General features: G+C 39.0%; 1 protein-coding gene across 4 annotated transcripts; it reads right to left on the bottom strand.

Moving 5' to 3' along the window:
- On the bottom strand, positions 1-27,968 carry CFAP97 (cilia and flagella associated protein 97). 4 transcript variants are annotated; one of them, XM_020889899.2, is made up of 5 exons: positions 27,887-27,968; positions 20,870-21,922; positions 12,091-12,359; positions 7,033-7,183; positions 1-4,487 (listed from the first exon to the last, which is right to left on the bottom strand). In XM_020889899.2, exons 2-5 carry the CDS (start codon positions 21,903-21,905, stop codon positions 4,357-4,359), a joined length of 1,587 nt encoding a protein of 528 aa, XP_020745558.2. In that variant the 5' UTR covers positions 21,906-21,922; positions 27,887-27,968; the 3' UTR covers positions 1-4,356. The 4 variants fall into 4 exon arrangements, with proteins under 4 accessions (XP_020745558.2, XP_020745556.2, XP_020745555.2 ...); XM_020889897.2 differs by lacking the exon at positions 27,887-27,968 and adding an exon at positions 27,790-27,878; XM_020889896.2 differs by lacking the exon at positions 27,887-27,968 and adding an exon at positions 27,390-27,465.
- Between the last annotated feature and the right edge of the window lie 15 nt (positions 27,969-27,983).

Here is a 27,983-nt window from a genome sequence, read left to right as displayed (position 1 = left end):
TTTATAGCCTTTGATGCATTTATTAGAAAAGACAAGAACAACAACATTAGAAAAGAAGGACTGAAAATCAGTGAACTATACATCCAATCCGAGTTTTAAAAAATGACAGCAAATTAAACCCAGAGAATAAAACTGGAACTAAATAACTCAGATAACAGAATTAGTGAAAAAGAGACAGACAACAATGTCAGGTGAACTGCATATCTAAGTGTGAAAGGTAGAATTTCCAGAAGGTAACAAAACAGCATTTTTTCAAGTCCTCAGGTGAATGAAAATTTATAAAATCCAACATTTAAAAAAGTACTAATCATGTAAGAAAAGACCAACAAACTGGATTCTGAAATAGAGACACAGAACATTAAGACTGTATTATGGTGGTTCCAGAAATATCTCTAAGTGGATTAAAAGAGTCACCAGAATTTTAAAACCAAGTACAAATTTCTGCTATAATGTAGTCTTATTTGCTAGAGCTCAAATATACTACCAGCAGGAACTACTCAGTGATTTACTCCAATGGCACTATTGTTCTTTAACCCTTATTAAAAAAATTCATAATGTTTTAGCAGCAAGTTTTAAAAAGTATTTCTTATCATTCATAATACACATTATACATATGAAATGTTGATGTGAACTTAAAAAAAAAACACTCCTTCAAGCTATGAAAGACTGTCTATTGTATTCAAGCTATAAAAGAATGATTTCCTAAAGGAAATCAACCCTGTGTATTCATTGGAAGGACTGATGCTGAAGCTCCAATACTTTGGCCACCTGATACAAGGAGCCCACTCACTGGAAAAGACCTTGATGCTGAGAAAGACTGAAGGCAAAAGGAAACGGGGCTGGCAGAGGATGAGATGGTTAGATAGCATCACCAACTCAATGGGACATAAATTTGAGCGAACTCCAGGAGATAGGCGAGCCTGGTGCGCTGCCGGCCATGGGGTCACCAAGGGCTGGACATGACTTATCGACTGACAACAACATTGTAGCAACATAACAATTACGATGTGGTTTAAAGAGATGATCAAGAATGTAATTTTAAGCATTTTCCCACATAAACTTCATACTTCCAAAATAAATAACTAATATCCTCTTTCCAATTTCATTCTCACTAATTCTTAGTCATGGAGGCATGTAAAAGTTATTCTAATTTTTACAATGGGAACAAGAAGACAGTGCATTTGAAAGACAGACATAGGATCAAAACTCAATTATCTTTGATTCTTTTCTTTTTTCCTTCACTGTGCCAAGGATGAGTTCTTCATGCCTAAAAGACATTATAGTAGACTGGGAAATTAAAAAAGAATGTTGATTTTTAAGTTTCTTACTATCTTTATTCATACAAATAAAGTAGTCATGGGCAGCAAGCACATTTTCTTGGATGGTTTACAATCATTTATCTAGGTTCCAACTTTGGCATTTAAGATATTAAACATTTTATGAATTTAATTATTAAAATAATAGAGTAACTTAAACTTGTGTCCCCAACTTTACATTGGTCATAATACTTTTCATACTGTGCAGTATTTGAATTTGAAGATCAAAGTACACACACATATCCATCCCAGTGACCTCTTTTTAAAGTTACCTAGATATCCATTTTGGACAATTTGGGTTAATGGGCTGAAAACAACTACATTACACTACATTTACAAGCAAACAAGAAAACTTTTATTTGGGGTAGTAGCTAAGAAAGCAGCTTTTTACGGAGACTGGAAAAAAAGGAAGTAGGGGAAGTATGAGAGTAATTGCTATCCTTAGGAAATAACTTTAAAAATTCAAAATTTTTCATAGGATCTTATTAAGAAGGATGCAGTACCAGTATAACATTTAACAAATATGAAAGTAACTCTCAATAAGAACCTTGCCTAGTGATTTCTGACCTTGGATGAGTATCATTTCTAGTTGCACACGTAAATCTTCAAAATACGTATCTTAGGTGTAAGTGAACCAAATATAAAGTAGCGCTAGACAGTCCTTCACATTTTTATGTTTTGAAAATGAAAATAATATACTTCTGATTTCTTCATAAAAATACCCCTTAAATCATAACAACTTAAAAGGCATCTTGACTTACATGGGAGAAGATCACATTTTTCAACTCCTACCCTTCTACTTATACTTTTCAATGTAAACTAACCATGACAACAGTTGTAAATTTCTCTTTGAAAAGAGTATTGTTGTTCTTTCTGATTTTTGCTTCAAGCTGAATCCCTATTAACAGTAATACTTAGACGAAACTCCCCTGCCTAAGTAGTAAAAACTGAAGGTGTTAATTTAGTATCTAAAATCAAAGTACAGAGAAAAAAAAATTTTTTAAAGATCAAAGAAAAAAAACGTACAGCTTTTATCTATCAAATTAAAATTGTACCATATGGCAGATGACATATGGCAGCAAAGACTATATACAATGTATTCAGAGACTAATGCTATTACATAAAAGGTTTCTTTTTCCCCCTAACAACTTAAAAACCAATTTAAAAAAATTGGCTAACTCACTACTGGGAATATATTCAAATGCAAAATTCAGCATTATCTTATGTCTCCTTAAAGACAGGTTGTTACACAAACATCGAAAAGTGCAATAAGTTAGAAAACAAAACCTTGGTTTAGTACAGCTTAAGTTTATAAAGTAAAGCACTAAGTGATGTAAAAACCTATACACCAGAATATCAAATAACAACAAATGAACATTATAACTCAAAGAAAGCAGCAGAAAAATCTCACGGTCAGGTTGTTTTCCCATGAATTTTTTAACCCCATTCTCTCCACCCTTCTCAAGCCCTATCTGAAACAAAATCTATCAATACGAACTAAGACCAAGACATTCTGAATTGATATTTAGCAAAATGCAGTTTGGCTTACTGCTGAAGGTGTTTAAGAAAAGTTAAGTTTGGTGTACATGCTACAGAGCTTGAGCAACTCAGAAAAACAAAAAACAAATATTACTGTGTTTACAGATCAAAAATTCACACTAAAAAAAAAAAAAAGACAGATTTGGCATTTAGTATAGAAACTTAGCAGTACATTTTAAGGTATACAAAAGGCCAGTAATGAAAACAGTGATAACTAAACAGCAGAAGCAACATGACTGAGATATACTTCATTGTACAAGAGCCTACAGATTGACAGAAAAAATACTGATTTTAAGAGTTAACTATATTGTATACACCCTACTCACACATTACTAATTTCAAAAGGTCTTTGAAAGTGAAACTGGCAAAAATGGTACTTCCAGGATTCAATACAAAAGGCCAAAACAAAACCAACAAATTGGCTGACATTTATAAAGTAGCCTCAACAAATACGGGATTTTTTTCCTCCTTTATCATTCATATTTTTAGTTTTCTTTGTCAGCCCTTAAAAACAGTAGCTGGAACTTCTAAAGGGGTGAGAACAATGCATTTGTTTCACGCTTTCTCTCACTTAAAACAATAAGCGCTGAATACAGCACAACCCGTTAACAACACCCCTTAAAACACTGTCCTGACACAACTTGGGATCTGCTTCTTGGATCCTCAAGCTGGAGGTGCTCGTCTGCTAATTCAACAAATACTTGCTTTTGCTTAGGAGGATCTGGTCCTTGGACAAACTATTCACAATGCAGGAGGCTCTAAAGAAACCTAACAGAATCCTTACCTACTTCCCCTGAAAAACACAAAAAAGGAGCTTCTAAATTGAGCTTTCTAAGACTCACAATTTGAAATGGTCTGGAACGGTTGATAACATTTTTAAGATCTAACTCACTGCACACTTCTATAGAGGTAGTAGGCACCTCTGGTGAATCACAAGGACTGCCCTAGTGCAAGCTTCTGTCTTCTCCTCAAATCTAAATCAGCGCCGCCAATCAGAACAAATTTCAAGATTAGTTTCATAATAACTATCTCACAATCAAGTTATAAGTCACACCACCCAGGTTCTGAAGCAAACAGAAAACCAAGTCAGTCAGGAGCTACGCTCACTGTATAAAACTTACAGAAAATGAAAACAAAACACCACATTAAATGAGAACTACGTAGCTAACATTTTGGTCCAACATGCAGGATGCTATCATAACTGCTTCATCAGTCCAATAGCTGAACCAATTTCTATGTTGAGAAAAGACACAGCTATACCACCATTTCTCCACGAAATATATACATGTCTCATATAAACACCTCCTCCCAGGAAACACTGATTTTTATATTAAGTTGTCTCTTTGAAAACAATTTTGCATCCAATTACAATACAAGTCACTGTTAGTACACCTTAAATTGCGTAAACCAGTATTTAGAGATCTACACAGAGAATGACAGCATTATACAAGAGCACTTCAACTAAGAATTGGATGAACAATGTTTAAAGTATAAAGAGATTTTATAACCAAGCTGTACGGACATTCTGGGGCTTAGGTCTTAGCAACAGGCCACCACCAGTTGTGTCAAAAGCAGATCGCTCACTCTTACAGCTGAGGCCACTAGTAGCACTGGATGTCCTGGAAGCTCCTTCTGAAAATAAATGAAGAGCAAGAAATTATCTGAACTAAATAAATACATAAACCATCATCTGATACACTTCCTTTCCTAATTTGAAGCCCAGATTAAAATAAAACTGTCTTCTCTATCTCACATGTGTTTTTAATAGTCTATTTCTATTCCCAACCAGGAATGTACTTCAGAATTCCCTGTGGAACTTAAAATAACAAACATAACCAAACTCTATACAAGGGCATTTTGATGCAATAGATTTGGGGTGGGAATAAGTATTTTTAAAAGCCTCTCAAAAGATTCTAGTGGGAAAAATAAAGTCTCTTTGTATAACCATTTATACATTTATTCAACAAATAATTTATCACATTCACGCACGATATTAAGTTTTGAGTTACTGGAATAAGACCCTCTCTTAGTCACTAACTCTACCAAGGAAGTGATGCGTGGAGGATGAATGAATGGAATTAAACTAGTTATCCGAGTGTTTAAGACTACAAGTGGTTCCAACTTTCTGTTCAGTTCAGTTCAGTCACTCAGTCATGTCTGACTCCCTGCAACCCCATGAATCGCAGCATGCCAGGCCTCCCAGTCCATCAACCAACTCCCGGAATTGACTCAAACTCATGTCCATCGAGTTGGTGATGCCATCCAGCCATCTCATCCTCTGTCGTCCCCTTCTCCTCCTGCCCCCAATCCCTCCCAGCATCAGGGTCTTTTCCAATAAGTCAACTCTTCGCATGAGGTGGCCAAAGTATTGGAGTTTTAGCTTCAGCATCAGTTCTTCCAATGAACACCCAGGACTGATCTCCTTTAGGATGGACTGGTTGTATCTCCCTGCAGTCCAAGGGACTCTCAGAGTCTTCTCCAACACCACAGTTCAAAAGCATCAATTTTTCGGCGCTCAGCTTTCTTCATGGTCCAACTCTCACATCCATACATGACCAGTGGAGAAACCATAGCCTTGACTAGACAGACCTTTGTTGGCAAAGTAATGTCTCTGCTTTTTAACATGCTATCTAGGTTGGTGATAACTTTCCTTCCAAGGAGTAGGTATCTTTTAATTTCATGGCTGCAATCACCATCTGCAGTGATTTTGGAGCCCAAAAACATAAAGTCAGCCACTGTTTCCCCATCTATTTCCCATGAAGTGATGGGACCAGTTGCCATGATCTTAGTTTTCTGGAAACTTCCTCTATTACGACTCCCTTCCCGGGACGGGTCTCTGTCCCTAGCTCTTTGTCTCTCTTTTTTTTTTTATCTTTTATATTTTGTCCTACCTCCTTTCGAAGACAATGGGCTGCTTTTCTGGGCACCTGATGTCCTCTGCTAGCGATCAGAAGTTGTTTTGTGGGGTTTGCTCAGCGTCCAAATGTTCTTTCTATGAATTTGTAGGGGAGAAAGTGGCCTCCCCGTCCTACTCCTCTGCTATCTTAGCTCCTCCACAATCTTAGTTTTCTGAATGTTAAGCTTTAAGTCAACTTTTTCACTCTCCTCTTTCACTTTCATCAAGAGGCTCTTTAATTCTTCTTCACTTTCTGCCATAAGGGTGGTGTCATCTGCATATCTGAGGTTATTGATATTTCTCCCGGCAATCTTGATTCCAGCTTGTGCTTCTTCCAGCCCAGCATTTCTCATGATGTACTCTGCATATAAGTTAAATAAGCAGGGTGACAATATACAGCCTTGACGTACTCCTTTTCCTATTTGGAACCAGTCTGTTGTTCCATGTCCAGTTCTAACCGTTGCTTCCTGACCTGCATACAGGTTTCTCAAGAGGCAGGTCAGGTGGTGTGGTATTCCCATCTCTTTCAGAATTTTCCAGTTTATTGTGATCCACACAGTCAAAGGCTTTGGCATAGTCAATAAAGCAGAAATCAATGTTTTTCTGGAACTCTCTTGCTTTTTCAAAGATCCAGCGGATGTTGGCAATTTGATCTCTGGTTCCTCTGCCTTTTCTAAAACCAGACTAGCTTTTACAGACTTTATAGCTTAGAACATATACAAATAGTAACAGCACAGACTTCTGCAGGGAATGGTCTGGCCTTTCCAAGTGTTGTATAATCCAGCACTCAGCGGTCACTCCCACCTGTGTTCTCTGGGTGTGTAACGGATCAAATACTGAGCATTAAGAGGGATTAATCTGATGACTACAGATTGCTAATTTCTGTCTTAGTTACCAGTGAAGAAGAAGCATGCATTAGGGCTGGAAGATACTACTGAAAATTCTTCACTGGCTAAAGAGACTGCTTCAGCAACTTTTAAACAGTCTTATCTGTTCACTTCTTCCTTTAATAAACACACTGAAATTAAAAGTCTCTCCTCCACTACCTAAGAGACTACTGATATTTTCAGTGATTTAACTGAAAATTAACTGGTTGCCATTATATGCTGTAAAAAAGGAAACCTGAAGTTAAGTGAGCGAACACAAAACAAGGCATGCCAGTGAAACACAGACTGCATTCCAGAAGTCAGCATTTTAAAGCTCTATCGTAAGAGCCTAAGGCATAACTTTTAAAAGGGAAAAGGGTGCAAACAAGTACAGAATACGTGTGCGTGTGCTTACTTAGCGAGCTGTACTGGCTGAGCGTCGACCTCACTCGTCTGGAGACTGGGGATGAGCTGAGATAACCCATGTTGCGGTGATAGTCCATCAGCTGTTCGGAGCGCTTCATGCCAACTGTTGGCTTCACAGCTTCAAGCCTTTTCAGAAAAGCCTTCATTTAAACGAACCATTTAAAAGCTAACGTTAGATAAATAGCAGTAGTTTTTAAAAAAGGCCAACACTTTCTAGAAACTGAAATTCACAAAATAAAGTAGAAAAGACTTCAAGTCACTGCGGAAAAAAAATATTTCAATAATAATGTGGAAAATCTAAAAGTTTCTACCTGTCCTATAGCTAACCAAAACCACTATGATTTTAACAACCGATTGCAGGCACAGCTCGCTTCTGTGTCAGGTTACAGTCTTAGAAGAGATGCTGTAAGTTGCAATACACTAAACCTTATTTTCTCACAGAAATGACATTATGGGAGTAATAATGCTAAGAGCCCATGCTCTTAATAATAATGCTAGAAACGACTGTGAACATATGCTTAGAGAGGAACTGACATATATACATTTAAGAGCATGAAATAATGACATTTCTTTCAGCAAGTAAAGTGAAACTATAAACTATACTATAGGAAACTATTATAAAGTACCCCCGTTGACCTCTTCCCTTCTCCTTCTGCTAAGATTATTCTTGCAATTTTTCTTAAAAACAGAATTCATCTTGTCTCCAAATGAATATATGTAAACATGGTTTAATAAGAACAGTTCCAAATTTTATGAATTAAAAAAACTGTCCCCTATTGAAGTTAACAAAGTTCTGACACAGCTGGGTCTATATGCAGCAAGTGCGCCCTCTACTGGAGAGGGCTGTCCTCTTCACCTGTTCTGCACACCTTTTGCCTGGAGGCCTGCAGCCTCTGGATTGCTATGGAGACGATGTTAGGGAACTGGAACAGAATTGCTTTAGTCATCATGCCTGTGAGCCATGTGAACTGGTCCCTATCACTGGAGATGGAGCAAATGAAGGATTATGAATCATGAAAATTACAAAGTAATGGACCCTGGTTGTGCAGCACACTGGACACAAAAGTGTTGTGTCTGTGTACGTGCACACCCTTGCATGTGTGTTTTGACTACAAACAATCGGGCAAACAGGTTAAAAAGTGTATCATCTCACACTGAAGAACTATTTGAGCCAATGTGGCTCTATCTAAGGGTTTCATAGGTGGCTGGTTATACAATGAATACACAAAAGTTGATAGTTTATGAAAATAACCAATTAGAAAACAAAATGAAAAATTTCATGGCAATAACATAAAAAATATAGTTTTTTTTTTTCAGAGTTCTCTCTCGGATTTTTTTTCCCAATTATTTTTATTATTTTTTTCCATTTATTTTTATTAGTTGGAGGCTAATCACTTTACAATATTGTAGTGGTTTTTGCCATACATTGACATGAATCAGCCATGGATTTACATGTGTTCCCCATCCTGAACCCCCCTCCCACCTCCCTCCCCATCCCATCCCTCTGGGTCTTCCCAGTGCACCAGCCCCGAACACTTGTCTCATGCATCCAACCTGGACTGGCGATCTGTTTCACACTTGATAACACACATGTTTCGATGCTGTTCTCTCAGATCATCCCACCCTCGCCTTCTTCCATAGAGTCCAAAAGTCTGTTCTATACATTTGTGTCTCTTTTTCTGTCTTGCATATAGGGTTATCGTTACGATAACGAAAAATATAGTTTTAAAGGAAACTACAAAACCTTACTAAGGTCGAGTGTTAAGAAGGCTTGAGTGAACAGAAGGACATACATATTTCTAGATTAAAAGGCAATATTTTAAGAGTGCCCAACACTCTGCAACTAAAATGTAAACAACACAATTCCAACAAAAATTTAATTAAAAATTTTTTTATAAAGGAAAATAATCAGCTATTATGAAGAATGCAAAGGATCAGCCAAGAAAAAAAATGTTACAATATATAGAATTAGTTTTATTTTGCTTAATAAAGCAAATATTTGCTTAATAAAGAAGAGTTAAGCATAAATATGCTTAACTTAAATATTAACTTAATTAAACTTAAATATTCCTTACAATAACATAATTTTTATAATAAATTATGCTTCTTTCACCATTTAGCTTTAAGCTACTTTTTCTACTTGTGAATTAAGCTTTTGATCCAGCGCTGCACTGTCCAAGGCCATATTGTTACATAACATATTGTTACAGAACATTTAAAATGTGGCTAGTTCAAATTGAGATATGCTCTAAGTATAAAATATACAACAGACTTCAGAGACTTAGTATCAAAAAACGTAAATATCTCTCAACAGTTTTTTATATTCATTACATGTTAGAGTGTAATATTTTTTATTTAGTCAGGTAAATATTATAGCGGAACAATTTCACCTATTCCTTTGACATTTCTAATGTAACTGTTAGGAAAATTTAAATTATACATGTGGTTCACTTTATGTTCTACTGCTCTCAAGTATAACAAAAAAGATCCTACTATGAAATGGAGAAAAATATTGCTCACATATACAAATTACTAAGTAACAAAGTAAAAAGAAAAAAATAGTGGTAATTTTCCACTGCTTATTAAAATAGCTGAGATATACAATTGATATGGGGTATAAGAGAAGCTGTGAACAGAAGCTGCTTACCAGTTTTCATCTCGTTTGTATCTAGAATAGTCCCTAGACATTAATGGCTTCAACTTTTCAAAAGTAAACCCAAGTTCCTCAAAACAATAAATATAGAATTACTATATGACCCAGCCATTCCACTCTTAGGTACACACCTAAAGGAACTGAAAGCTGGGACCTGAAGAGATACCTATATAGTCAGTGTTCAGTGCAGCGTTATTCACAATAGCCAAAATATGCAAACACCCCAAGCGTCCATCATCAGATGAATGGGGAATCAAAATGCAGCATATATACACACATGGAATATTATTCAGCCACAAAAAGGAATGAAGTTCTGATGCAGGCTACAACATGGATGGACCTTGAAAACATTATGGAGTGAAATAAGCCAGAGACAAAATGACCAAATAGTCTATTATTCTACTAATATGAAATATCTAGAATAGACAAATAGAGACAGAAGGCAGATTAGAGGTTACCAAGGGCTGAGGGGAAGGGAGAACAGAGCGTTATTGTTTGGCACAGTGTTTCTGTATGGAGTGATCAAAAAAATTTTGCAAGTGAGTAGTATTTATTCACAATTCACAACACGGTGAATGTAATTAATGTCACTGAACCAATCACTCAAAACAGTTAAAACGGCGAACTCCCTGGTGATGCATGGGAAGAATCCTGCCTGCCGATGCAGAGGACACAGGTTCGATCCCTGGTCCAGGAGGATTTCACGGGCCGTGGGGCAACTGGGCTTGAGCGCCACAACGACTGACGCCTGCGCGCTCTACGGCCGTGAGCCACAGCTAAGGAGCGCCTGAGCCCCAGAGCCCGTGTGCTCTGCAGCGAGAGAAGCTGCCACAACGAAAAGCCCACGGACCACAACCAGACAGGAGCCCCTGCTCCCCGCAACTAGAGGAGGCCCGCAGGCAGCAACGAAGACACAGCCCCGCCAGGAGTAAATTAAAAAATACATAGCAGTATGTGCATATCAAAATAATAACAAAGACACTGAAAATTTTAAAAACTTAAAATGGCAAATTTTGTTACTTTTATATATTACTCTAACTTAAAAAAAAAGAATCATGTAATTTATCAGAACCCACTGTACACTTGAAATGGGTATGGCATGTAAATTATACCCCAAAAAAGATGTTAAAAAGAAAAAAGTAATCCCAAAGCGAGGAAACCTGGTTATGATTCTACCACCTGCTCTAGCTGTTTAACCATTTTCATAAAATATAAATGAATCCTGAACTTGCTAGAGTGATGTGTAGAAAGTTAGCATGTAGTTCACTACCCATCACCCTCATTTCAACTTGTTCTGCTATAATCTACTCCCTGCCATATTCAGGGTAACTCTCTTGACCAATATTTTATTATTTTTTGCAAATATACTACCCTAGCTCACCAACTCTTGGTGTTAGTGATGGTAATAAAGAAATTCATAAGAGTTACTCTTGCAAATTCAGGTTAAGTAGAACTGTAGTGATGATGAAACATAATGAGGGTGAATTTGGGGAACTGTTCTAGTAATTTCAATAACAGCTTTATCACTTATTTTAACTCTGAATGTATGTGTTCATTAAAGGTCTAACTTTAGTTGAAGATGCTACCTGCGTTTAAAATCTTGGCTCAGTCACTTGCTTAGCAGCTCTTTGTCCATGGGTTAATTACTTAACCCTTTTAGGTCTCAATTATTCCACCTGTAAGATGTGGATATACATAAAGTACGTCCCTGAAAGAATTATTGTCTGGATTCAATAAGCTAATATTTAGAAGACATTTGGAATAATGCCCAGCATTAAAGAGCTCTGCAAATATCAGCAATTATGAATTATATTTTATAAAGAATATGATATGCTATGAATAGTAGTTTTTAATGTGAAGATTTTCAACAGTTTCCATATATATATTTCTTAGGATATCAAAGGACTATTGCTGTATGATTTTTAATAAATCAATGTCTTTCATACATTCAAGCAGCAGGGCACCAAATCTGACCTCTCTGAAAAAGTGTGTATTATTTAAAATAAATAATATATAAATTATTTTAGCTTTTGAGGATAAAATGAAGTAAAATAGATTTAGCTAGTGACTGAATACTTCGCAGAAGATGTATGTATCTAATCCTTGGACACCATTTCCTGTATTACTATAGTAATTTAACAGATCTAATCAAATAGATAATAGACCTTGCAGTATTTTCATTTAATACTCCCTTAAAATATAGTTTCCTGGATAAAAAAAGCACATATTGTTACTTTCCAGGCTCATGGTTCATCCTGTATTTTATGCCATACAAACTTACTCCTACTTTTATATCATTTAGAAAATTTGGCTGTACTGGGTTTGCTGAAAGTTGGGCTTACAAATCAGTACAAATGCACTTTATTTGATGACTAAAATGTTTCAGTCACTTACCAAATTTTCTCTTTCAATCCTTTGTTGTTCCCTCTGTCTGTTGAGAGCACTATGATACAACTTAGGGGGAGGACCAGTCGATCTTCTTGGAATCATACTCTTGCTTCCTGGTTTCTCAGCCTGTCTCGACAGTTCTTTCAAAAGCCTCTGATTTTCCCGATCAATCTGTCTCACTTCCTCTCTTGTGAAAGAGTAGTTTTTTCTAGGTGCTACTGAAGGCTGATCAAAGTGATGTTTTTGTGGTCCCTTTTTATCTAATTGCAGAAAAGCTACAGAAGTGAACAACAAAAAAGTGAACAAAAAAAGGAAAAATGGCTAAATAAACAGCAATATGATGGCATAATGTTACATGCTTTAACTTTTATAAACAGAACTACATTAACTCATGATAAGGGGTATATGGAATAATTTCAACGACATACAGACTACAACTGGGTAGGAAAAAAATTCAGAGGCAACTTAGAGGTTTATGCTCATTGGGTTCATTGGGAATAAATGCTATACACAAAACCATGAAAATATTTTAATAAGTCTACTGGTTGTAGACTGCAGGTATAATTTATGGGAAATGCTTTTGTTGTGTTCATTATATGTTCTCCTAAAGGAAACTTAAAAGTTAGAAACCTCTGGCAGATTGCATTGACACAATGATCAGTTGAGATGGTTTTTATTAGTCAGAAAGGCATCCCAAGTGGCGCAAAAGAATCCATCTGCAATGCAGGAGATGTGGGTTCGAACCCTGGGTGGGGAAAATCCCCTGGAGTAGGAAATGGCAACTCACTCCAGTCTTCTTGCCTGGAAAGTGCAATGGACAGAGAAACCTGGCCAGCTACGGTCCATGGGGTAGCAAAGAATTGGATACAATTGAACGACTGAGCACACCCACACACATAATTCAAAAACTAAAATGTTCTCAAGCAATGCATACAATGGCCAGAAAAATGGCAAAAGCAAAGCTAGAATATTCTGAAACTTTCAACTTAACCCGAAAGCATTTTACTATGCAAGATTTATGGTCTTGACATTGGCATTGTAACAAATACTTCTACTATAAAGTCAAACTTTTATTCCTGACTAGATAAGCCAAATGAATACCTTATATAAAAGGAGCTTTTAACCAAGAAAAATATTTTGTATACTATGATTATCAAATGAAATTTTTATCAACATGCTAAATTCTCAATATTTCATATTATTAGAACAATTTACACCAAGTCACAATTATTACTGAACAGTTATCAGAAATTTCTAAACATATCAAGCTTGTTTCACCTTAAGTTTCTGCTAAAAATGAATGTATTACATCAGATTAACAGTATGGTACATTTGTTTTAACAGTATCTTTTTAAAGTAACCATTATTTGTTTTATTTTTTTTTTTTATTTTTTATTTTTCCATTATTTGTTTTAAATTAATCATTTATTTGGCTGCACTGGGTCTTAGTTGAGGCATACAGGATCTAGTTCCCTGACCAGGGATTGAACCCAGGCCCCCTGCACTGGAAGTGTGGAGTCTTAGCCACTGGAAGTCCCCCATTATTCGCTTTCATTATATCAGAGTACCTTTATGTTCATGGGGTTCTCATGGCAAGAATACTGGTGCAGTTTGCCATTCCCTCCTCATTGGAAAAGACCCTGATGATGGGAAAGATTGAAGGCAAAAGGAGAGGACGACAGAGCATGAGATAGTTAAGATAGCATCATGGGCTCAATGCACATGAATCTGAGCAAACTCTGGGAGACAGTGAAGGTCAGAGAAGCCTGGCATGCTGCAGTCCCCGGAACTGCAGAGAGTCAGACACATTTAGCGACTGAACCACCACCAGCTTTATGTACACTCTTTTACTCGATTAGTATTTTATGCTGTTAAAAGCATTTTTAACCCCATTTAAAAATGTGACCGGTGCAGAAAAGTTAAATCCTTTGAGCAAGGTCACAAAACTGTAAATCTACATCTCCATGCTTAAACCAAAGATGATCAGAGATTAAGGAAACTTAAAAAAAATTATTAACAGTGACTTCCTGATAGGAAAAATTAGGAAATTAATGGCTGGTAATTTGTTGAAAACCACACCAAACTAACGACGAAACCTGAATAGGAACACATTTAGAAAGAGATATATATGGACTATATATAATTGAATTATCTTGCTTCCAAGAAATAACCATTTTGTAGAATTGAATAAGGTTTCTAGATTAATTTAGCCTTTAAAATTAAATTCTAGAGGGAATTAAAAGTAAGCTATTTTCCTAATGTCATTTACAAAAAGCTTTTAAAAGTAAAATAAGGCAACAGCTAAAAATAAAATAAAGGAAGAATTTCAAACTAATTCATTTAAAAAAAACAAAACAAAACAGCCTTCTAACCCCCCCTTGATGGGAAAAGTACATGTTGAGTGCTTACATACTGATGCCAGGTATCACTAGCACATTCTAAAGTGGCTACTACATGCTTTAGTATGAGGCAACCTCCAATATATAATCCACTGTCTTTCCAATTAAGATCTAATTTGAATAAAATTTCAGGGATAAAAATATGTTAATATAAATATGTCCATTATTTAAATTACACATTTAAGAAATACTGCTTTTCCCTAATTTTCTTTAATGAAACAATTTTGTTCACACTGTTTACAGTATTTCAATATGTCCATTATCACTAGAGCCACTTCTTGACTCAGTAACATCATTTACTAGAAGTACCAGCTTAACTTGCACCTAAACTGTGATACAGACAGCATTTCAAATTTTCATGTGAATACTATTAATGGAAAATTTATCCCAAGCCATATTATGTCCTTATTTACATAACATTAGTTTTTCTTTAAAAAAATCCACCCTGTAGGCATATTCACAATCCCGATTAAAAAAACCAATGATATTTGCTTTTTAAAATGATATTTCAAAGGTTGTTTTTTTTTTTTAAATCCCAACTCTTGTAACTGAGAGGTGATGATTCAAGGAATAATTAAATTTACTAAGTTTCTTTATGAACATCTTGTCAGATGAGAACTTCTGAGACATTCTTCCGGTCTCCTCCCTTTGCATCTGGGCAGGTCTGTGATGGCATGGACCAACACGATACAGCCCAAGGCTGGGCAAAAATAGAGACAGATGTAGGCACCCCCCCCCCCCCCCACACACACACACCAAGTCTCTGGAACCCTTGTGCTTGGGGCCTGGGCCACCCTTGTCTGGCTGCCCTGAGGCTGTGAGGCTGACTACCCTGTGAGGACATCAAGACCACATAGAGGGGGGCTGTGTGTGGCGTGGGTACTGTGACCCCAGCCTTCAGGCCATCCTGGGCTGCCACTTTACCCATCTAAGATTGTGATCTGTCATCAGAGCAACAGGAACTAACACACAAAACAGTGCCAGGAGTTGGGTGCTTCTGCAACAAAAACCCAACATCTGGAGCACTAGCTTTGAGACCAGATAGTAAGTAGGGCTAGAAAGGGTTGGAGGAGACTGCCGGTGAAGATGATCAAGCGGCAGAATTTTAGCAACACTGTTGGCTATGACAACAAGAAAAATGGAAAACATACCTTCTGCCATTGGTGGCTTTTGCTAAGCAGATCTCCAGGCAGAATCTTTAAAGTATCAATAGTTTATTTTACCACCATAAGAAGACAGGATAGAAAACAGATGAACTACAAAAGGAATCGGTCAGTTTTCAAGCAGAATTTATAGAGAATATCTATATTGGGACTTTCGGGGTTCAAAATTATTACTACTTCGATTTCCTACTCTCCCCTGGCATAAGATTCTCAAAGTACTCGAGCTATAATTGAGGAACCAAACCCAAAGAGCCACAGCTGGCCCTTGGGACTTGACTTAACCCTGGATCACCAGGTGGGAGGGATCTTTGAAAAGGGGGAACAGAGTTTTGCATTTGGGAGGAATGTAAATCAATGTACCGCCAGAGGGTGGCCTGAAGAAGTTTTGCAGAGTGTCTGTGTTATTTGACACTCCTCCCATTAAGAAGGAGGGTCTATGCCCCTGCTCTTAAACCTGGGAAGGTTTATAACCAATAGAACGTGGAAGAAATGATGCCATGTGGCTTCCGATGCTAGGTCATAAAAGGTGATGAGGTCTGTGCCTGGTTTCCTGGAACTGTCTTTGGGGCTCTGAACCATCTGCACTGAGGCTGCGGTACGTGAAATAGCCAGACCACAGGGAGAGGCCACGCACGAGCCCCCTGCCCAGCAGTCCTCGTCCCCAAGCCACCCCCAGCCCAGACACTGGATGTGTGAGTACGCCAGCACTCAGACGATTCCAGGCCCCACCTGTCAAGTCGCCCCGACCTTTGAGTCTCTCTCTATACTCTAAGGGGCTCCCCTGGTGGCTCAGATGGTAAAGAATCTGCCTCCAATGTGGGAGACCAGGGTTCGATCCCTGGGTTAGGAGGATCCCCTGGAAAAGGGAATGGCTACCCACTCCACTACTCTTGCCTCGAGAATTGCACGGAGGAGCCTGGTGGCCACATTAGCCCATGGGATCACAAAGAGTTGGACACGACTGAGCAACTATGACTATACCCTAAGTACTGGGGTAATTTGCTATGTAGCAATAGAAACTGGTATCTCATCACTTAAAAACAATACATTATGTAATAGACCAAAAAAACAAACAAACAAAAAAAACCCATGGGCCAAGTGCAGCCCATAAGTGGGTAGTTCATACTTTTTTTTTTTTTTGTCTAACATCTACCAATCTTCCACAGTGATTACAGCTTTGTCAATTTCATCATCTGGCTCTGTTTTGCTTTTATCAAACACTTCAAATCAATGGCTGTTAAATCTTTTTAGTGTACTTGGTCAGTCTGTTCATGTAAAATACTCTCCTTTGTCCCTTTCAGTGATTTTCACATCTCAAGTTCTATTTTGTGTACTAATAAGATTGATATTTCTATTTTCTCCTTGTTACCTGCCTGGCATAACTTTTCCAAGCCTTTATTTTCATTCTTCCTATACTATTGATATTTTAAACATCTTTACAGGTTGGATTTGGTTAAAAAAATTTATCCCCTCTGATAATACCTTCTGATAAGTCAAAACAATTTACTTATATTGTTGGATCTCTTCTCACAATTTTATATCTTCAAAAAAATGCTTTGTTTGTTTTTTTTCCCTCATTTCCCCCCTTTTGGAAGACTGACTATGGTAATTTATTTTTTCTCTAATAGACTATTAATCCATTCTTCAAAAATAGAAGTTCTTAAACAGACCTCATACCAAAAATTTACTAAGGACCCCAAATAATGCTTACGTGGGTATTATCTATCAATATTTACCATGTTAGAAATTAATGGTAAAAAAATGAAAGCTATCTGTTAATTCGTCTGAAAATACTAAACCAGTGCTATGTAAATATCACATTTTTATAAAAATAAAAAATCAGTGAGGAGAGAAGCAAACACTTCTGCAATCTTTTACCGCCTGCCTTCATAGAAGACAGCCAGAGCGACACAGCTTGGCTGCGCACATACCACATCTCACACGTCCATGGCTTAGGTCTATGGGGAAGATGAAAAAAAAAAACAAAAATATTCTTGGATCTGAAAGCTTCACTGGGCAAATTCAGCAGGAATAATAATTTGAGAAACCTCAAGAAACACCATATGTATAGACTGATCGCCATAATTAGTATTTAAAACACACTCTACTGCTATACAGAATCTTTGGTGGGTTATATTGGTGACTCCAATAACAGATGCATCAATGGGCAAAAATGCCACTTTGTTCCTGGGCCTGTATTGCCCTGAGCACCATGTACTGTATGGGCAGGTCCTGGGATCAGGGCTCCCCAGGGGGCAGCAGATTGGATAAAGCTCTAGTCCATGTGCCTAGAGACTGAGCCACATTTTAGCTCTGTTTCCAAGTCAAAACAGGATAAGATTATAAGGCAGAAGCAGAAGGCAAAGACTTCCCGTATGTATTTCAGATGGCAAACCTAAGACTAGTGGGTAACTTTTATAAAATCCAATTTCAGTGAAACTTAAGATGCATACTTCCTGACCGTTAGCGCTGTGGACAGAAGAGTCCCACAGTCCTTTAGGTAACAAATAGTGTCTAATGCGGGGATTCCAGCAAGGAACAAGATCCTGCACTCATGTTGCTTACACTAACTCCAGTCTCCTGAAAGGAAATGGGCTTTTGTGACCGTGAGGCAGGGGCAGGTGTGAAACTTCTGCACAGAACGTTCGAAGAGTATTTCCGAGAAGGTGATGGATAAGCTGAGGGCTGAGCAATAGACGGAAGGAGCCTCTACAGAGAGAGAGGCCAACCTCAAGTGCAAATACCCGATGAGTGCAAAGTATTAACATTCTGTGGACAGTAAGGAAGTACTGTGACTGGACTGAGAGGTAATGAGAGAAAGAGGAGATGAAGCAGTGAACAGATGATGGCAAGCCACGATTCATCAACTTTAACAGCAGATGAGACAATGGCACCAGGCTCTCCATGGCAGAGCCCAAGCATCAGTACCTAACAGTTTGTTCTAACAATTTGAGTAGTTCTCCAAGAGATGCTCACGTACTTCCTGGGATAAAGAGTCACGGAACAAATAGTCTGTTAGCCTATGGTAAGAAATTTGGTATTTATTTTTAACCTAAGAGTAAGCCCACTGAAGAGTTTAGAAGGAAACTAGTAGGTCTGATCTACTTTTTTAAAGATCATTCCCGTTGTTAGGGGAAGAAGCAGATGGGCAAGAATAGAAAACTCAGTCTTGAAAGTTTTAAGAGACTGAATGAGCATTTATCAGGAAAGGAATGCTGAATGGAGACTTAGCCACTAGATAGTAACAGGCAATGCCAAGAATCTGATTTTGAATTCTACTTTGTGTACTAACAAGATTGATACTTTATTTTCTCTTTCTTACCAGCCTGGCAAATCTTTTTCAGGAGTTTACTTCAGGAGTATTTTTTCTTTGTCAGGAAGCATTTAACAGGAAGCTTCCTGTGAGCTGTTTGGATCTGTCAGGAACCCATTGTCCTTATTAATTCCTGAATATTCAGGAATTAAGAGGAGAGGCACGCCTTTCCCGGGGCTGAGGAATCCAGGCATGTCATTCGTTAGTTTTTCAATACGGTGGTAAGTACCCTTTTCCTTTTTATGAACCACGCTGTAGTAAGGGTCGACTTATGTTTTGTAAGTCTGGAATTTTAATCTTTATCTTTGCTGAGAGTAACTACCTTGTGAGACAGTATGTATGCCCATACCATGCTGATTAAAACACCTTTGCTCCATCAGAGCTTGGGTCCCCGTGTCTTTCCCTCTCTCTCTCTCTCTCTCTCTCTATATATATATATATATATATATATATATATATATATTTCTGGCTGAATCCCCAGAGCGCGAAAGCTGGCTGCATAACCCAGGGAATATTAGCCTCTTTGCTTCTTTCACTCTCTCATCGTCGACTCTGGATCTCCAGGTTCCAGTCCAATAAAAGACCAACATTCCTTATACTATTAATATTTTAAATAATTAAACAATCAATGAGTAACAATCAAAGAAAACCTATAAAAGAGGGGACATTCACAAGTGTAAGTTGCTCCAAAATACATTTTATCAATCTATGAGACTCATTTGACTAAATAACGGACTTACTTATGCCCTTCTATCACCACCCTATGTAAATTATGTAGCTGAAGATTTATTCTTTCAACTCACATTTTAAATCAAGACAAGAGAGTCCTATTTACAACTTAAAAAACTTTATCTTCAATTGCCCTAAAACCTAACCTGCAAGCTCAATATTTTTAGTTTTATATTAACTAGTCAAAGATGAAGTGTGAGGTTGCTTTTACTTCACCTGGAATATATTGTTCCTTTCAAACTAAATAATAGGTATAAATAAATTGAGACAGAAATACAGTAGTCAGGATTATCTTAATACTTAAATCCTTCTATCTTAGAAGTAACTAAAAGTTAAATCATGCTATTTCACCAACTTGGTAATTATTTTCCAGTAATTCTGTCTAGCCTTTAACTTAAAATCAGAATTGTCTCCTACACTTTACTCTGAGTCCTCTTAATTTGTTAGCCTTCATTCCACCTTCCCTTAAACTTGGTGCTCTGGCTTTCTTTCTCAAAGAAAGTGAAATATATCTTAAAACCGTGTCTCCATCACACATAGGAAAACATCTGACTCCCCTTCGTGCATTTATTTTATCTGGTCTCCAGGCATTTTGAGTTTCTAAGAATCACTATGAAGCAGTTTCTAGTCCCAGTTGATTAGTTTTGTAGTAATATAAATAATGATATTCCAGATATCTTTAAATGAAATAATTTGGTTAAATTATAATAATATATCCATGATCTCAAACAACAAAACACACCTACTAGAAAAATCAAGGCAAATTCACAGCGTTTAATATTTAAGCTCAATATAATATTAGGCTTAATATTTAAATTCAATAGACAGGACGTTCCTGGGGGTAGAGTGGATAGGAATCCTCCTGCCAATGTAGGGGACAGGGTTTCGATCCCTGGTCTGGGTGGACTCCACATGCCGTGGAGTAACTAAGCCCATATTCCACATCTACTGGGCCCATGTGCTGCAACTACTGAAGCCCATGCACCTAGATCCAGTGCTCTGCAACGAGAAGCCACCAAAATAAGAAGCCTGTGCACCCCCACTAGAGGGCAGCCCCCCCTTGCCACAACTAGAGTAAGTCTGTGCAGCCAAAAATAAATTAGAAAATAAACAAAGGCCCTATCTCTAGATGTAGTGATTTAAAAAATAAATAAAATTCCAGACACAGTGTTTAAAATTACCTTTTAAAAGATGATTCAGGTCCATTGTGTCATGTAAGACTTTTTGTTTGTATCTGTGGTCCAAACTGAAATCCAACGCTGTTGACTTTGAGGTGAGACTGGGTTCATGTTTTTCCTTCCCTTTTTTGGCTGATTTCAAAGATTTTGAGTTATTTTTCAGATCCTCAACATTTTCATATACTTCTTGCCTCACATTTTCTTGCCTTTTAACTTTCACTTTTCGGTCGCTTGAGGCACCCAGTTCGAAAGACTGAACCGGGCTGATGTCCGGGGTCGATAAAGGAGTGACATCTGTCACAGTGTCTTCCGATTCTTCAGTGTCATCACCAACCTTGGGTTTCGCACCTGAAGCGTGGGCTCCTGGTGATTTTTCTCCTGGTTTATATTTCAGTTTGGGTGACAAGTGGGTGGCGCCAGGGAGACGCTTCTTCAGTGATGGAGATGAATCAGACAGGCCGGCATCAGATCCGGTATCTGAACAGCCTGTATCGGAACTTGAAGACGAGAAGGACAAAGAGGAAGAGGAACTGCTTCTGGAATACTTTTTACTTAGGCTTTTCTTGAAGTTATTCGGCAGCTTAGCTGACTTGGACCTGACATGATGCTTTTTCTCATCATCAGTGCTTTCCTCTCCGTCTGTATAGTAGTCGTGCTCACCGCCTTTTACAGTTTGCGGAAGGCTATTTGGAGTGGGCAAGCGTATTTTATGTTCTACTCGAACATCACACAGTTTTGATCTTGAAGAAGTGGTCGAGGATGAAGAATTTCCAGCTTGCGCATTACCATCTTCTGCAGGGTGCTCCTCTGGAGGAGTTTTCCCATTGCTCTCAGTTCCCTTCTCAGTAACATCATCTTCCTTTCTTTGTAGTCCAAGTTGCAAGTTTACATTTTCTGTATCTTTGTCTATTCTCTCTTCAGCGTCATCATCTTGCTTGTCAAACACTGAGCTACTCTCACCTTTCTTTGCTTCTTCAAAGTCACTGTCAAAGAAAGAATGGTCCACTTCACCTTCTGATATATCGTCAAACCGATCCATGCCGGCAAAAAATATATCTGAAAAGGAGGAAAGTGTAACCATCAGACTAAGAGTAATTTCCAAATTATTCTTTTTATTTTTATACAGTAATTGCAAACTTTCCCAAACTGAGAAGTCTGGGTAATATATAAAGAGAAATATGAGACAAAAAAAAAAAAACACCACACACAAAAAAACCCTACCATAAAAACAGTAACTCAGTGAAATGATAATGGGGGCTACAGGGGTAATAATCAAGTTGCACCAATGATCTGAACAATAATAAGAGATCATCAAGGCAAGCATATCACAAATGCAGATATGTGGGTGAATGCCAAGGAAAAACTGACTTCTATAAATTAAGTACAGCTAGAGTTTAGAATACTAAGCCAGCCCGAACAGACATCATTCTGGTAGACTGGCCGGTTAAAGACTCACATTTCCGGGGGAAGCTGAAACTTCAAGGTTAGTTATGAAAGCCCCAGTTTGGTGGGATGGCCCAGCAGTCAGGACTCCATTTGGAGCGGGCAGTTTTCAATCAGACTCAGTTTAAAAGATTAGAGATGTGATCAAAATCTAAGGCATTAGCAACAGTCTCAGCTACTGCTCTTAAGTTCTTAAACTTTTTGTCGTTCCCTTATGTGGCATCCATAGATTACGGTGTTTTTGCTTAACCCATGTGATAGTCACAGGTCACAGCTTCAGGCTCACAGTCTTAAAGCCAGTTATTCCCTTCTCCACTTTTCTGAGGTTCAGTCTTAGGGAAAGATCATTTCCTTGATGGTTAGTGGCTATGAATGTACAATTAGAGCATTACTTTTAATACTGAAAAAAAAACTTGAATAGAGGAATATTTTCAGTCATTAAAATCGTTATTTAAATCACAGGTCAGCAAACTACTGTGAATGGGCTAAATCTGGCCCACCACTTGTTTGGTAAATAAAGTTTTATTGGAACACAGCCCCACTCACAGGTTGAAGAACTGTCTCTGACAGCTTTCCCACTGTATCTGCAGAGTTAAGTAGCTGTGACAGATACCACAGCACCCACACAGCCTAAAATGTTTACCCACGGACCCTTTGTGGCCCCCTGATGTTGGGGCTATTATCAGCGTGAAAAATGCATTAATACAAAATTGTTATCTATACTGGATTAATAATACAATTTAGACATTTGGACAAAAAATGAGTTGAAAAATCATCAATCCCACTGCATTTTTAAAATTTTCATTATTGTTATTGTGATAGTGTTCATGTAACAAACTAAGCAAGGAAGTGATTGACAGAAAGTCTGCACAGTGAGAAAGAACCAACTGGGTCAGATTCTCAGGCTCAAAACTTGGTATTGCTGCTTCTCAGTCGTGTGTTCCTGGGCACATAGAGAAGAAAGTGCATCACAGGCCTGTCTGCAACAGTGCTGACTGAGGGAAAAACTCAATGTCCAGTCGGAGGAAAACAGAGAAGAGAAATGTTTTATATTATATACTGTGTATCAGTCAAAAATAATGAGCCGAGAGCCACAAAAATCATGTCTACCAAGTCAGCGGAATTAAATGAATGACAATATAATCATGAAAAACTTAACACACACACACAAACCAAACATCACTAAACTCTTCAAGCAGACAAACATATACATAAAATTCTACCAGCCTGGCCAGGGAGGACATGCATTAAATATCCAAGAGTATGAGCCTATAAAGGGAGGGAGGAGGAATGAAGCGGGGAAAGGGGATAAAGGGGAAGAATTAAGAACCGGTTTTCTGTGATCATGGGTCATCACAAGTATAAAAAGGTATGACTGATCGTTATCAATCTAATTCTGCCCACCTGAGTTCAAAAAGAAAAACAGCAAATCAAATAAGCTATTGAACAATGGACAGCACTTATTAATAGTCATTAAAGTCTCCCCAAAGCTATCCTTTTTTGTAAGATAATCCCCACTTTAAAACGTCAAGGAATAAAAGGGGAGTGAGTGGTAACTGTTTTTTCCCACGGTTAAGAATGACTTTAAGGACTGAAAAGTTTCTTCAAATTCTAAAATCAGTTTCATTGCACAGCCCAGAGCTAATTTTCTTAGCCAGTTTAAAACACAAATGTTTTAAAAAAACAAATCATCCAAATTATTCCAACTTCTGTCCCTCTGCAAAACTTGCTTACATTTTTCAGGAAATAAAATTACTAAGCTAAGTCTCATTTGTATTAGTGTTGTTATCCTACTACTACTAATAGTTAAAACATATTGAGTACTTATATGTTGTTGTTGTCCAGTTGCTAAGTCACATCCAACTCTTTGTGACCCCATGGACTGTACCACACCAGGCTTCCCTGTCCTTTACTGTTTCTCAGAGTTTGCTTAAACTCGTGTGCATTGAATCGGTGATGCCATCCCACCATCTCATCCTCTGTCGTCCCCTTCTTCTCCTGCCCTCATCTTTTCCAATGAGTCTCTTCACATCAGGTGGCCAAAGTATTGGAGCTTCAGCATCAGTCCTTCTAATGAATATTCAGGGTTGATTGTTCCAAGTACATAAGAAGTACTAACTCACTGACTCTTGACAACAGCTTTTAAGATAATCTGTCACCTCTGGTAAGTGGGAACTTGCCTGAAGCCACATAGCTAGTTAAGTGGCCTGCCAGGATTCTAAAGTGGGCAGCTTTGAGGATCATGTGACTAACCACTGTTCTACTCTGCTTTAGAAATATGGTCCTAGCCTTATGGAAAGAAAAAAACTGAGACCTTCCCTCTTTGAATTTTAAACACATTGTTGTGATATCAATGATTTATTTGACAGTTAACAGGGGCCAAGATAGTAAAATAACCCCTCCTGTGGTAGGGAGTTTTAAGAGAAAATGGGACTTGTTTAGCAATATGGCTTTAGAAACAGTTCTTTGCAAAAAACGATGGCCTGCCCAGTGAAAATTAGATACACATGCTAGTGTTTACCACGCATTTTGCTGGATATATTTGTTGTCCAGCAGTTTTCCTCTACCAAAATAATCTGGAACAAATCTCACTGGCATCACAAACTGAATAAACCAGTAACCTTAGGTAAATTTAAGTGTTAACCTAGGTAATAAGAATTCAGAACTTTGAACTGACTTGTGACTCTCTATCCCAAACTGAACTTGTGATCAAACCACCTTTCCAAAGACAGTAATGAGTTTCCCAGGTATTTCTGGCAAGGAGAGTGATAAACCCGGTGTAGCAACATACAACTTGCATCATATTCTGCTTGGTCAAACCACCTTTTGGCAAAAAGTCTAGAACCTGAGTTATGATTAATGGTTTACCGACCAAGGGCTCACAGAAATAAAAGAAATAACTAAGGGAAAGGGTGTGTTCAGATACTTGAAGAGTAGTGATATGAAAGAGACTTGAGAGCTATTATTTGCAGCTCCAGAGGCAGAACTTGCATCAACAGATAGAATGCATAAGAAAGCTGTTCTGAGTTTAACATTAGAATTGCTCCAAAATGGAATGCATCCCCTTCAAGGATTATGAGCCATAAGTCATCTAGCCAAAAGTCAGTACATACAGTTGAAGCAAAGACTTGATGGCTATTTGCTGGGGTGCTGCAGAGGAAATCTGTGTGTCTGGAGGATATGACCTTTCCCAACCCTAATATGAGCTAGGTCTAAATCCCAAAGTCTATCTCTAAGCCAAATGACTACAGATACTTCTTTGAAATCCGTTTTTCTTAGCTATTTCCCACCTTCCCCGTCTTAGCAAACTGGGAACTCCTGGTACCTTGCTCATCTTTCTATCCTAGCGCCTAAAGTCAGACTTGACAAATACTAGATATTCAAAGAATGTTTCTATGATGAAGGAGTTTGGAGTTAGGAGATTTAAGATTGAGCCAGCTATGTAGGGCTTTTCAGGTTGTACAGAATTACAGAATCTGCCTGCCAATGCAGGGGACACTGGAGACATGGGTTCAATCCCTGGGTCGGGAAGATCCCCTTGGAGGAGGAAATGACAACCTGCTCCAGTATTTTTGTCTGGAAAATTCCATGAAAAGAGGAGCCTGGTAGGCTACAGTCCGTAGGGTTGGAAAGTCGGACACAACTGAGCACAGCCAGCTACGTAAGCAGAAAAATCACCTCTTTCACCTGATTTTTTTTCCCAGATAGTTTTCCATAGCTGTCCTTCATTCCCTTCCTACCCCACACACTAGAAGCAACTATCCCCATATTTGCATTCACAAGATCCCTGTGAGTGTGAAAGTCACTCAGTCGTGTCTGACTCTTTGTGACCCCACGGACGGAAGTCCGTCAGGCTCCTCTGTCCACGGAATTCTCCAGGCAAGAATACTGGAGTGGGTAGACATTCCCTTCTCCAGGGGATCCTCCCAACCCAGGGGATCCTCCCAACCCAAGGATCGAACTCAGGTCTTCTGCGCTGCAGATGGATTCTTTACCACCTGAACCACCAGGGAAGCCCCACAAGGTTCCTGTAGTCCCCAACAATTGTAAACATCTGTCTCCCTAAATGGTCACAGTTCATGAGAAGGGGTGCAGAGATCAGTGTCTGGGAGACTTTTCAGGCTTAGATTTAGGTTCCTAACATCCAACAGATGGGTTATTGTAAGGACCTAAACATTCAGGTTTTTTCAGTAGTCATGTATGGATGTGAGAGTTGAACTATAAAGAAAGCTGAGTGCCAAAAAAATTGATGCTTTCGAACTGTGGAGTTGAAGATTCTTTGAGAGTCCCTTGGACTGCAAGGAGATCCAACCAGTCCATCCTAAAGGAAATCAATCCTGAATATTCATTGGAAGGACTGATGCTGAAGCTGAAACTCCAATCCTTTGGCCACCTGATGCAAAGAACTGACTCACTAGAAAAGATCCTGATGCTGGGAAAGATTGAAGGTGGGAGGAGAAGGGGAGGACAGAGGATGAGATGGTTGGATGGCATCAGCAACTCGATGGACATGAGTTTGAGTAAGCTTGCGGAGCTGGTGATGGACACAGAGGCCCGGCGTGCTGCAGTCCATGGGGTCGCAAAGAGTCGGGATATGACTGAGCAACTGAACTGAAACATTCCGGTGACTTAACAAACAGAAAAAATATCCAACTGTCCCAATCACTAAGCAATCCTTTTGACAATCTTCAGTTAGTGAGATTCAATTTACATTAAAGAGTAATAAAAATATGGACTTAATAAGATAGTAAAGTTTCTCTAAAAAATACTGGGAAAGCGTAAAAATCAAATGACAGTTCATCAGACTGCAATAACCCTGCTGGTACTCAACGAGGACAAGTACTTGCCAAAGCTGCCCAGGAGTCATTTAGACACCCATCATTCGTAGAATCCTTGCAGAACCGGCAACACAAATACCAACGCTTTCACCTTACATCAGGAAAACACACAACGAGGAATCCGGCATTTTTAACTGTCATTTTAGATACTGTGACATGACGTGTCTATAGGTAAGACATATGATTTGGTCCAAAGACGGTAACCTATTGGATACCCGAAAATCTCAGTCCAAAGGAAACACCTGTCTTCCAGGATCTGAGGTTCCTTACACGACCCCCTCCGGACCGCACGAGGTAGCGGATAACTGACATCCCCCTCCCTCCTCTGGGTTCAGGGTCAAGTTCCGCGGAGGTGGGCGGGGGAGACCTGAGCCAGGATGTCCCGGGGCGGGGGCGGGGGAGGGGATCACGTCTTAGTTCACGGCCGACCCCGACTCCACGCCACCCGCGAACGCGCCCCGAGGTCAGGCCCGCCCATCCCAGCGCGGCCGACGAGGGGCGCTGGCCCTGAGATCGCGCTGGCCCCGGACGCCTCCGCGTGGGTTAGACCCGCCTGCCAACGGGCTGCCCCGGCCGCAGAGGCGGCGGGGCTCGGAGGGCTGGGGGGGCGCGGCCCAACCGGTCCGCCTTCCGCATACCGACCCTGAGCGCTCGCCGCGGCCTGGACCCCGGAGAGGGGAAACGGATCCCGAACGGGGGGCGGGGGGCGCGGAGAAAGGGTCACCCGCGCGCAGCTCACCCGGCGTCGCAGCCTCCTCGCGCCGCCGGCGTCCCTGCCGTGCGTCCGCGCGCGCGCTCCCGCAGCCCCTCCACGCCGCCCCGGCGGCCGCCCGAGC

The sequence above is a fragment of the Odocoileus virginianus genome, chromosome 32, assembly GCF_023699985.2.
Source record: "Odocoileus virginianus isolate 20LAN1187 ecotype Illinois chromosome 32, Ovbor_1.2, whole genome shotgun sequence".
Lineage (NCBI taxonomy): Eukaryota > Metazoa > Chordata > Mammalia > Artiodactyla > Cervidae > Odocoileus > Odocoileus virginianus.
Note: the sequence above shows the minus strand (reverse complement) of the source record. Positions and strands in the feature narration are given on the sequence as shown.